The 12597-nt window shown below is 39.1% G+C and overlaps 1 protein-coding gene across 1 annotated transcript in view; it reads right to left on the bottom strand.

Moving 5' to 3' along the window:
* CMTR1 (cap methyltransferase 1) overlaps positions 1 to 12597 on the bottom strand; it is a 42686-nt gene that overhangs the window by 24323 nt on the left and 5766 nt on the right. Inside the window, exons 4-9 of the mRNA XM_044450547.1 lie at positions 5460 to 5618; positions 4776 to 4868; positions 1475 to 1546; positions 866 to 960; positions 713 to 785; positions 313 to 519 (exon numbers count right to left, since the gene is read on the bottom strand). Of these exons, the coding sequence (XP_044306482.1) occupies positions 313 to 519; positions 713 to 785; positions 866 to 960; positions 1475 to 1546; positions 4776 to 4868; positions 5460 to 5618 (699 nt within the window). The remainder of the gene's footprint in view (positions 1 to 312; positions 520 to 712; positions 786 to 865; positions 961 to 1474; positions 1547 to 4775; positions 4869 to 5459; positions 5619 to 12597) is intronic.

Consider the following 12597-nt stretch of genomic DNA (forward strand, 5'->3'; position numbering starts at 1 on the left):
AATTTGATCTTGGCCAGAATATTTTATTGATATTATTTAGGACAGAATCATTTTCACAGACTCACTAGCACTTTTCTTTTAAAAGGGCAATCAAGAACATGCCCACAGAAAGTATGCTATTTCCATACTTACCCTTCTCTCTAGTCAAATGGCAGTCAACTGTCACACCATATATGAGCTTGTGATACTTTCATAGCTGACCGCAAGAATGTCACAGATTGAATGTGTGTTCATTTCAAACTCTCGAGCCTTTCAGCTGACTCTCAAGATGAAATAGTGGGGAAATACTGCCGTGGTAAATAGATGTTAGGTGTACATACCATAGTAAGGCTCAAAGAGCTCGCTGGAGGCAGCATAGAAATCCTCCAGTTTGAAATCATTTGGTCCTTTTAAGGTCATCCCAAAACCTTTTGCATGCCACTTCTTCCTCCAGAGGACATACTCTGAGAAGCCACCAGGGCCAGCACATATATCAGCAAAGTACAGGAGCTCTGCATCACGCTCTTTGATCAAGGGTTTCTGCAAAGGAGAAGGAAAGAAATTCAAGCACCTCAACAGAAGCAACCCACCAGTCAAAGCAATTTTGGTACCACCTTTTCATTCACATGGCACTTCAATAATCATCTACTATTTTAGTAAGATTCGTGAGTATTCCCCACCCACTCCTATTTTGAGAAGCCACCTAAAATGTACAGATACAGGGAAACCTCACCCCATGAGAGTCCTTTGGGTTTGTAAATAAGTAGTCAAAGACATAGTCTAGGTTTGCCATCTTCATTGCAGCTCTGTAAATATAAGATGAACACTTGTTGAGAGTCTGCCCTTGACTGATCAAAGGACCGCAAGTCAGAGAATCTCCATTGACCTGTTAAGGAAGAAGACTCCACGGATCATCTCATAGGGGTTGGACCGTGTACGAGCACGACGCATCTCCTCTCCATCCAGTTCATCAAACACATTCTGTAAAAACAAACATAACTAATCTAACAAAGAGGGACAGGCAGACATTTCATGTATAGTTTCATTTCCCTATACATGACCATTGCTACAATAACTGTCTTTACATTACAAGAACTAGTTATGGGGAACAATTAGTTATGCACAGATTGTCCTGTAACCAGAAGTAATAAGCTGTCATAGTTTAGGCATCAGTCATACAACTTTTCTCCTTCATACTCTGGTAATATACAGAGGCCAAAGCACAGAAGAACAAATTACTTTCTTCTGTTGCAGACTGTTATAATTTCACAGCCAATACAAAACAAAAACTTACCCCAGTGGGACTCAAGCCACTGGCCTGGGAATTAAATTCTGGTCTGGAAATGAAAGCTTCATATCACATTGATTAAATGTCTGTGCTACTTTACACTAAATGTTTCAAAAAAGCCAGCTCTCAGAGCCTCGATATCTGTTGGTCATGCTTCCTTTCTCCTCTCACTGATAAGGCCAATAAGTCTTTCAAGACAAAATTCACCTTGCACTGCAGCATATTGTGTAGGAGTTCTTCGCCACAGAAGTTTGTTTCATCATCAATGACCAATTTCCTCTAGAGAGCAAAATATGGGCAAATGAATCAATAAACAGAACATCTTGCTCTTAAAACACATTTCAGACATGTAGCTCAGGGGACAAGCAGATCAGTATTACAGTGACAGAAATATAGACCTAGTATCAACCTCACCATATTCTGACCACAGGAATATGGAACAGCAGTGGTAAAGTAAGGCAGACTAGCTGCCAACACCCCTTTCAAAAAGGAATCACTGTGACTTGAAAGCAAGAAGTAGCCAAGAAAAAATGCAGTATATGCCTCAAATAATTAAGAGCATCCATCATGCTCAGATGTAAAATTAAGAAGATTGTTTGGGAAATCTCTTCAGAAACTGTAATTCTGAGACTCTCCTTGCCTATTGCTCACAAATGGCATAATTCACTTAACCAATATAAGCAAGGTGTGTGGTATAAATACACAATTATTTTCATCACTAGCAAAGGAGCATTTTTGTTCACTTTAAGCAACTGCCTATTGTTTATGTAATGTATTTATATACTATAAACTATAAATACTGCACTATAAATATATAACACATGTGCAGTAATACCACCCTCCCCTCCCTACAGAGGTTGTCCTGTGTGAGACGCACTGAAGAGCAAATTAAAGGAAGGAACGGTACAGGAGGGTGTCTTGAAGAATACAGAAATGGCTGTCCATGCACACTGCTTTCAGGCTGCCAGTGAACATGTAGTTATGAATCCTCTTGCACCAAAGTTAGGAGGAGTTCAACAGGCCAGTTCCCTTCCAGCAGCTTCAAGTTCTGCTCAGGTCCTTTAGACTACTAATGTGTTTCGCTTTCAGTTTCGAGAACTGGGAGACTGGGATCGCAGAGATGTGCCCACAGTTGCAACCTCCAGAGGCATATGGAAGTCCCCAGTTTGAAGGCTCAAAGAATAAACTGAATGTGGCAATCTGATTCTTAGCACAAATTCCGATTAAACAACTGCTACCTGCAAAGGCTTCATCCAAATGCAGGATCTCCTTAGCTGCATTTTCAATGCCCATTATTACCAACTTCTTCAGGTGTGGGATATAACAGAAACACAGATGCAAAGTATACAAACTGAAAATCATTTCTGCAGTCCTACACTTGACAGTAATAATCATCATATACCTTTCTATTTACATTTCAGTAAGTTGCTTATGCTAATAAAAACATGGGCCAACATAAAACACCTAAGGGAGGCCATTTTGCAGACATCCCCACACATGCAAAAAGAGCCACACCAGCCACTGAAAGTTGGGTTGGCTTCAAACAGGAGCATTCAACTTGAGGATAGGAAACGCTGCCCTTACTCTGGTCTGGCTTCACAATCTTGCCGCATCACCAAACCTGGTTAGCTATTTGGTGTCATAATGCTGGCTACAAAATTCACTGGGTCATATAGTCCGAATTACCACCCTAATTAAAAATACACACAAACATTCTGCCAAACCTGCCACTCAAATAGAATGAACTGGTGCAAAGAAAGTTATATTTCAGGGAGTCTCTTCAATATTTCAGGATTCCAAAGCGACTCCCCTCCCCCCACCAGCACTGAAAATGTTCAGCCATGACAAATGTTCAGCCATGCACATCAGTCTTAAATGTTAAAACACTGGATGGTATCCAATTGTCCCTTTCAATTAATAGAACAACTTCTGTCAGCAAAATGTAAAGAGCTCTCCATGTGCCCTTAAAAGCATTCTATTCCAGAGTGCTGGGGGCCTTCCAGAGCAGACTTGGAAGGGGCCTGGGAAAAGAGAGCAAAAGAGAAGTCCTGTTCCCTGAGAAATAGTCTCATAATGTTGGATTTCTCCCCATACAAAGTAGACAACTGACACTTTGCATATAGGAAACTGAACTGAATTGTGACACACTCAACATTATGTTCGTATGACAAAAGATCAAAACCGAGGCTGCTTACATCCATGCTCAATGCTCTATTAACTTGACCCCAACAGGTTTTGGCAGGACTGCACTACTCAAATAGAAGGTAAACGGCAGAAGTAGTACTGATCAATAATCTGAGTCTGTTTTCATATAATAGAAAACACACTGCAGCTCTGTGTGGAGAAGATTTATCTATCTTAATTCTAGCTTTCAAACCAAGAACAGCTGCACAGCTGCCGCCACAAGCAGAAGCAAGCTTGCTAGTAAACATGGAATATCTGCAGCCTAAGCAAAAGTGAGAAAACAAGCTTGGTATAAACATCCTTAAGAATCACTGCAGTACATCAGCACTTGCCAGTATGTTATTAAGAAAAACTGCCAGTATCCAAGAAAAAGAAGTCTTCTCACTGCTGTTATTTACACTTCTGGTGAGGCTGCTGTCTTTCAAAGTATGTAAATGTTGAGGAACACAATTTTATGCCAGACAGACACAGAGAATGACACAAAATGAGAAAAGCCCTACAGAAAATGTGGCTTCCTGCTGTTGTGTTTGAACAGCTTGTCAAGTTATTCCGGCTTTCACAAATACAGTAATTACATGGATGAGGTTTATTCACACTGCAATTTGGTACTAAAAAACAGGGAAAGTAACCCACATCCTTCACTAGGAGATATGGACTCAAGTTGAGAAAGAAGAGCCCCAAAAGTATAATACATTTACCCTGGGACCTGCATCACTCAGCAAAGCTTCCACTGAAAAAACAAAGGACTCTTTTGTGTACAGGTATCTTTTATACAGTGATTGGGAATCTGTTAGAGGCAGATGGTGATTATGCCCAAGGCTTACAAATTCACATCTCCATGCCCAAGAAAATTACTTGGTGAACATGGGCCAATCATTCTTGCTTACTCTCCTGCTTTGCACAGTTGTTTTGATAATGAGATGAAAGAGATACAATGTATAAAATCCGTGGAGGAAAATAAGGATAAATATGTAATAAGCATATTATTTAACTGGGAGTTTACTGTGGTACATATACTAAAATGCAATGTTTGGAGCTCATCAATAATTCTAATCCAACCATTAAATAATCATATTAAATATAATTATCTATTTATATTTTTAGTTTAATATGTTTCCATAATTTTAATCTTATTAAAAGTATATTTGATACTTTGTTTTGACTTTAAAAAAAACTATTTAGCAGCTCACCTGAAAAAAGGCATCACATTAAATGTAATACCTTTTCAATATGCACAGTAGCACCCCCATAGATAACCAAAATGTTTGAAGTCTTAATTGTTTCAGCCCTCAATTTTCTTCCTTTCATATTGCAAGCTAGATACCTTCCCTATAGTGAGCCAATCCTTCATTTCCTCAGCATCTGGAATTTCAGTGGTACATTCTGGGAACCAGTCCACTTGCTCATAAGCACTAGCCTGTAAACATAATAAAGGAGGTTTCAAAAGAGGGGTACACAGTAAAATCTAACTCTCCAACGCTTAATCAGAGTACCAAAGTCTAACCTCAACAGTCTTCACATTGGTAATCCAAATAATGGCTTAAGGGAATCCTTGTGATTTCATAGCACAATACACAGGTAATAAAAAGTTTGACTGTGGGCAGCCTCCCAAGAAAAAGCAAGCTGAAACAGATTGCCAAGGGTTGGCAACTGGTTTTCAGGCAGGCAGTGTAGTGTTAGCATGCTGGACTACGACCTGTGAGGTTCAATTTCTAGTCCCCACTCAGCCATGAAGTTCACTGGGTGAATTTAGGTCAGGCAGTCACTCTTAGCCTAATGCACCTCACAGGATTGTTCTGAGGATAAAATGGAATTATGTAAGCTGCCTTGGGCTCCTCACAAGAGGAAAAAGGTGGGCTAAAATGTAGCGTAATGATAATAATAACCCTCAAACTGAGATCCACTTTGTCATAAAGCTCACCCAAGCCAGCAGCACAATGCAAACTATACTGTACAACCCCACGGTGGGATCCCTAACAGCGATAAGAGACAAAACATATATAATTACCTCTGGCTCATCCTGCCAGTTGATGTTCACCTCTCCATCGAATCCTTTCAGAGTCAGTCCCAAACCTCGTCTTCCTTTCTGTTGTGAGGCCTCGACAATCTCTTGTCTTCCCTGGCCATATTTTCCAAGACCTTCACCTTCTCGGAACCCCATCTTGGCCTGTAAGCCAATGCAGAAGAGGTTTATTCGAAGCATCGAGCACTGCTGCTTGTGCATAGCTTGAGAAGCCACAGAATAAATTAGGGTGCCTTAGCTGTTGTGATTAAAGAGTATTAAGTATGTTTAATACATTTTAGGAGATTTTATGGATCCTCCCCCTTTAACTTATTTATTATGAGGCACTAGACACTAGATTTACAAAGCTAAGCATGTTGGAACAACACAAAGAGAGATGGTATTGCTACAAATTAGCAACCTGCGGAGAACTCAGCTACTGTTTCTCATTAGATTTGCTAAGTCTAAAAGGTTAAATCCTTTGTGCTGTTGACACAGAAAGCCCTATAACAAGAGAGGTTATGGTCATGGTCTCACTCTCTTGCTCTCTCTCACCACCCCCCCTCACCCCAGAAACCTCTATCAGTTCAAGAGAAAACAGCAAAAAAAAGATTGAAAATCTCTGCTTTATTTGGAAGGTCATGAATTCAAACTCTGTTCCAGAAAACTGTGGGGTTTCCTGAGAATTTATCAAGATAATATCAATTAACTGAACACCAATGGCAGGCTGATTCTCCAAACATGAAGATGCAGAAGAATTATAGGTATGATCTTGATGTCCTTGGGTGCTTGTTGAAATAAAGGAAAAGGGCCCTGGAGATCTTTGTTGTATCCAATCCCCCTGGAGGAGCTGCCTTTTTGCCCATGTTTCAACCCCTTTGAATTCCTACTTAAGGATTTAAAGTGGGAATTAAATATCCTCCTTTTCCTGGTCCATACCTCCCTTTTTACAAATCCAAGTACCCTTAGCAGACAGATTCCTTTAAAGATACAGGAGCATTAGAATGTGCATTAATTAGCATCAGTCAATTTCTGTGTGGTGTTGTTTTTTGTTTTGTCCCAAAGGCCTGAGTCCTGAATCTTTTCAGTACCTAAACCTGTCCAGGTATGTATGCTTTAGAAAATACCCTGAAGTCCTCTAAAACAAAATGGGATGCTATGGCAGAAATGCAAGGCCTCATCAACAGGTAAACTGACAAGAGGGTCCACTTAAGATAGGAGTTAAAAAGACACTGAACCAAGGCAAAGTTCTTATTCAATCCATTATAGCTAATTTTTCATTCAAAAATAATTTTAAAATCCTTTAACATGTATAAACTCATGTTCTCACAGATATAACTGGGTTTTTTTTTTCAAAAATATGCTTGGAATATAGTACAACCTCCTGTTACTCAAGTATAATTTGAGACAAAGGGCAAAAATATAAATGGAAATTCTAGCTGTTCATACTGTCTGCCATATTATACTGGTCGAGATCAGTCTTACGTATTATAGGACTTCTCCCTAAAGAGGTCCACCTGAATTCTTCCCTGCAATTTTTACAGAACCAAGTGAAAATATTTATCATTAAACCACCATTCTGGCATGTTGATTGAAATTTCCTAACACAGAGCTCTACTGTATTTTATGCCTACTCTGTTCTTTTGACACTGTCATTTTACTTTGCACTGTTTTCCCTGTTACTCATGATTAATTTACAGTGTGTTACCTTGGGCAGAATTTTCACTGACAAGTTGGCTAATACATTTTCTAATGAAGGAAATAAATTACCTTCCCTGGCAGATTTTACCTAATCTTTTTTTAAAAGGTGAGGATTAGGTATATTCAACCAGGATTCTGATTTTGGGGAAGCAAAAAACTAAAACAACCCTCTGGTTTTAGTAGCTATTTCAAGTTACTAGTTAATCAACACAATGGGAAACATAGAAGTCATCCAGTCTTTTGTAACATAATTATCATGGGCAGACACACTTCTCAGCTAATCAGTATAAAAATGCACATACACAAATGAGCTTGAGGGGCTTACAACTCTACTAGCACATATCTGCATCTCCTTACAAAAGCTTACCAAGGAAGGTGGTATCCTGATCTGCAGTACCACTAATGTAAATGATATTAGGCTAGAATAAATTATCTCTAGTACAATGTCAGTAACACCTGCTGTCCTAGGGAAACTGTTGCAGCAGCAATGACTACTGGCATCGGACTAGAGATAGTTCATGCCAGGACAATGCCCTTTATGTTAGCAGTGGGGCAACGCTAGATACTACCCTGAGAGCTGCGGCTTTTGTTCAACCTATGTAAAGTATGAGCTCCAGTCTAAACGAAATTACTGGATTATGTAATGGATTCAAATGAATGTTAAACTGGCAGATGAGAATTAAAATAGGTGTCTCTGAAAAATGCTTCAAAACAGCACTGCTGACAAATGCCTGGTCATTTTCACAAAGCCTGGGTACTTTTTTCAGTAAAGTTGCATCATGGATCACTGGAATCCTAAAACTCTCCTCAAACACAATGCTTTCAGTTTAGGAACAAGCGTTGCTACCTTTTCCCCTTTTCCAATGCTTTTAATCCCTGTGTGATATACTGAAATTCAACAAAAGACTTCCCCATCACAGTAGCCCTGGGCTAACAACTACGTGTTACTGTGTTACTGCCTACTATGCAGCTGTCAAGGCACACACAGAAAAAAGATCCAGCCCTGTACTAGAACCTTCTGTCCTCTGTGTACCTCAAGGCAAAAACATTACACTATACGCTCAAAAGGTATCGCTTTCACTGCAACCTTCAGGCCAATCCATGTTGAATTTCAGCAACATGCTCAATAAAGCTTTAAAAAGTTTGTTAAAAACAGGAAGCTTAGTACATGTTGAAAAAGCAGTATTACTGTTTGTAATATTTGGAAGGTCAGATCTGAGACTTTTGTTTGACAACACTTGTCTTGGGGAAGTACTTCATTTTTCAAAAAGGTCATTTAATATATATACATTTGAAAGAAAATACATGACACAACATGACCACAGTGCCCTGAACAAAGAATTCCATTCATACTTAAATCTCTTCCAAGATTCACTGAGCTAGGGAACCAGATGAAGTTCTGACAATGGAGCATATGAAAATAAGGAGTTTATAGTGTGTGTGTGTGTGTGTGCGCGCGCGCGTGCTTGTGTGCATACACACACACACATGAATGTATGCGCACAAGCAATACATGCAAGCAGTACAAAGGATTGGATGTAGGCTGAGAAAATAACTACCCTGTTCCTAAGGAAAAATAATAGTCACACATTAGAAGTTTCCAATTGAGATTTATTTCAAATTACTTTGAAATGCTAGCAATAAAGTTGGGATGAGGAAATGAATCATTCCCTCCCCAAATACTGAGGTTTAGCATATTGGTAAACTCAGTATGTATCCAATCCCTGTTATTTATAAGTGCATGGAAGGAAGGAAGGAAGGAAGGAAGGAAGGAAGGAAGGAAGGAAGGAAGGAGATGGGGCTGAAAAGTACCACTTGGTATGTTCAGTAAATAATTTCAGTCTCTTGGTTGATGAAAGTACTATCCAAAATAAATAACGACTCCTTGTTTCTGAATCAAGTTCAGATACACTTTTGCTTTTTCAAAGCTCTTTTCCCACACTTACAGGAGCTTGAAAGAGGCTGTTAAAAATAAAAATTCTGATCCCATTCCTGAAGGCAAATCCCACCTTTTAAGGAAATTTTTTAACATTTAGCCTCAATGCTGTGGTCTGTTATACTGCTTCCATAGATGTTTTAATTTGTTGCGTTTTAATAGTTTTAATGTGTTATATTTTGTTTAATATGTTTTATACACTATAAGCCACCTAGGAAGGCCTTGGCAGTTATAGGTGGCCTATAAATATATGTATAAATAAAATACTTATCCAGGGTGGATAATAATCAAGGATTTTTCTAAATCAAAAAAAAAAAAATTTGAATTGGGATTTTTTAATTTAATTTGGTTTTTTTTTAATAAAATGCTTTTTGAAAAAAAACCATTAAAACATAGTTTTCTATTCAAGATGCATTATATTCCAATGAAATAGGATTAGCTTTTAATTATGTAGCACGAGGCTGTATGCAATGCTTAATTTTTTTGGTAAATGAATGCCATTAATCCATTCAAAATGTCATGCTCTTCCAAATATTTCTGTAAGATTACTGAGCAATTTTTCTATCTAGATTATCACAGATGCTTGGTTTTACAAGTTCTCAAAACTGCGAATTTGTATCTGCAGAGATCACATGCCTCTTCTTCACAGCACAAATGTTATAAGCATACAGAGTTGAGAAAAGGACCTCAATCCCATTGTTCATTTGCCAATTCATATACACAGAATTAACCCCTTACATCCTAAGTTTCAAACAATTCAAGGAGCAGAAAAGATAGTTGGGAGTGAACTAGATTTGGGCAGAATACCCCACAAGTATTTGAAACTTTTTGCATATAACCTGAGGTTTATCATCTTATTCCTTCCCTGGAGGAGAAAACCTATAACGGAAGCGAACCATAAAAGAGACCCAGTCTGTGGATAATTTAATAAAATTCCTTTACTTATGGGTAAGCCATGGATGTGTGCAAATTATGTAGAAAACCATGATTAAAATCTAATCTTACTGACTAGTGTTTTAAATTGTGATTTAAATCAAATCTACCCTGCTTATCTCCATACAGGTTTTCAGTTTGCTTGACTGAAACATCAGTTTAAATCAGAAAATAGTAGTGTTAGAAGGGGCTTATAAGGCCATCCTAGTCCAACCCCATGCTTAATGAAGAATTCCAGATAAAGCCCCAACAGGCAGCTGTCCAAGTGTCCCCTAAATGCCTCCAGTGTAAGAAAGCCTACAACCTCTCTAAATAATTGGTCCATTACCATACTGTTCTAACCATTAAGAAGTTCTTCCTGATGTCCAGATGGAATCTGGCTTCCTGTAACTTGTGCCAGAGTGCAAGACACTCTGGGCTCAACTGAGAAGAGATCCTGGCCCTCCTCTGTTTGACATCCTTTCAAGTATTTGAAAATGCTATCATATCTTCCCTCAGTATTATTTTCTCCAGGCTAAACATGCCCAGTACTTTCAATATTTCCTTGCAAGTCTTTGTCCCCAGACCTTTCATCATCCTTGTTACTCTCCTCTCCAGATTATATACATCCTTGAAGTGTGGTACCAAATACCGGACACAGTACTCAAGACAGGGCCTAACTTGTGCCAGTAAAGGGGAACCAGTATCTCACAAAATTGGGAAGCTATACTCCCAAATTATAGCATTTGCTTATTTTGCAGCCACATCACATTGTCAGCTCATATTCAGCTTGTGATCTACAACAATTCCAAGATCCTTCTCACTCACAGTATTATTAAGTATCCCCCACCTTGTATATCTGTGCATTTGGTTCTCAGGTAAAGAGCTTGGCATTTGTCCCTATTGAATTTCATTCTGTTACTTTCAGCCCAGTGCTTCAGCCTATCAAGATCCCTTTGAATTTTTTTTTTTTTCTGCCTTCCAGGGTATTAGTTCTTCCAATCATTTTTGTGTCATCTGCAAATCCAAACAGCATTCTCTGCACCTCCTCATCCAAATCATTAATACAAACATTGAAGACCACTGGGCCCAGAACTGAGCCCTGGGTACACTACTCTTTACCTCTCCAGTTTGAGAAGCCCCCGTTGATGAGGACTCTTTGAGTCTGATTCTGTAGCCAGCTTTGAATCCACAAGATCTTTGTTCCATCGAGCCCACTTTTTAGCTAGCTTCCTGATCAGAATGTCATGGGGCACTCCATTAAAAGCTTTACTGAAATCAAGCTATATTATATCCAGAACATTCTCACAGTCCACAAGGGAGGTTAACCTAGCAAAATTATTTCTTAATAATTCCATGCTGGCTTGTAGTAATTACTGCACTGTCTTCTAGGTGTTTACAGATTGACTTCTTTACACACTGCTCCAGATCATTCCCAGACACTGATGTCAAAATGGCTGGCCTGGTATTCCCAGGATTCTCCCTTTTTCCCTTTTTGAAGATAGGGCCAACATTAGCCCTCCTCTAGTCATCTGGCACTTCAACTGGCCTTCATGATTTCTCAAACATAATGGACAGCGGTTCTGAGAATTTTTCTGACAGTTCCTTTATTACTCTAGGATGCAGCTCCTCAGAGCCTGGAGATTTCAACTCAAAGAAATCAGGTTTTTCTTGACTATTTGTTTATTAACTCGAATTTTAATCATGCCCCTTCAGTTTGTACTTCATTTCTGCTGGGGGAAAGGGTCACAGACCTGCTTTTGGGAGAAGGCTGAGCCACAACAGGAACTGAGCCTCTTTTTTTTACCTATTGTCAATTTGCCCTCCTCACTGAGAAGCTGAACCACCATTTCTTTTCTCTGTCTTTTACTGTGCACATAATTGAGAAAAGCGTTTTTGTTGATTGTTAGCCTCAGCTCATTCTCAACTTTAGCCTTCCTAATGCCAATCATGGGTCTTCTGTGCCACGTGTCTATAACTCTGCCTTTGTAGCCTGTTCTTTCCTCCACTTCCTATATAAGTCCTTTTTGGTGGGCACGTCGTGAACGGAGCCGGCTGGTGCCGGAGGTCAGACTAGATGGCCCCGGAGACCCCTTCTGACTTGCGCTGTTTCTATGTTTTTGTTTTTAAGTCAACACAAAGCTTTTTGCAGAACCACACTGGCTTCTACTTTTTGTTTTTGTTGGAATTGTTTGTAATTGATTGTGCCTTTTAAATTTTCCTTTTTTAAAAACTCCCAGCCATCTCGGACTCCTTTTTCCCTTAGGGTCGCTTGCCACAGGTCCTTTCTTATCACCATAGGTTTATTAAAAACAGCTTTCCCAAAATCCACAGTACTTGTACAGCTACACTCAGCTTTTGCTTCCTTTAAAATCAGAACCTTAAGTAAGTTGTGATCACTTTCCCCAGAGCTCCCATAACTTCCCCTTTATCCACAAAGTAATTCCTATAAGTATTAGGTTGAGGAGAGCCAATCCTCCTGTTCTTTACTCCACTTTCTGTAGAAAAAAAGATGACAGCCATGCATGTCAATAATTTCTTGGAGAGACCACTTCTGGCAGAACTTATCACCTAACAAATATCAAAATAAATGAA

Source organism: Varanus komodoensis, unplaced genomic scaffold (genome assembly GCF_004798865.1).
Source record: "Varanus komodoensis strain SLA01 unplaced genomic scaffold, ASM479886v1 scaffold1, whole genome shotgun sequence".
In the NCBI taxonomy this organism is placed as follows: domain Eukaryota; kingdom Metazoa; phylum Chordata; class Lepidosauria; order Squamata; family Varanidae; genus Varanus; species Varanus komodoensis.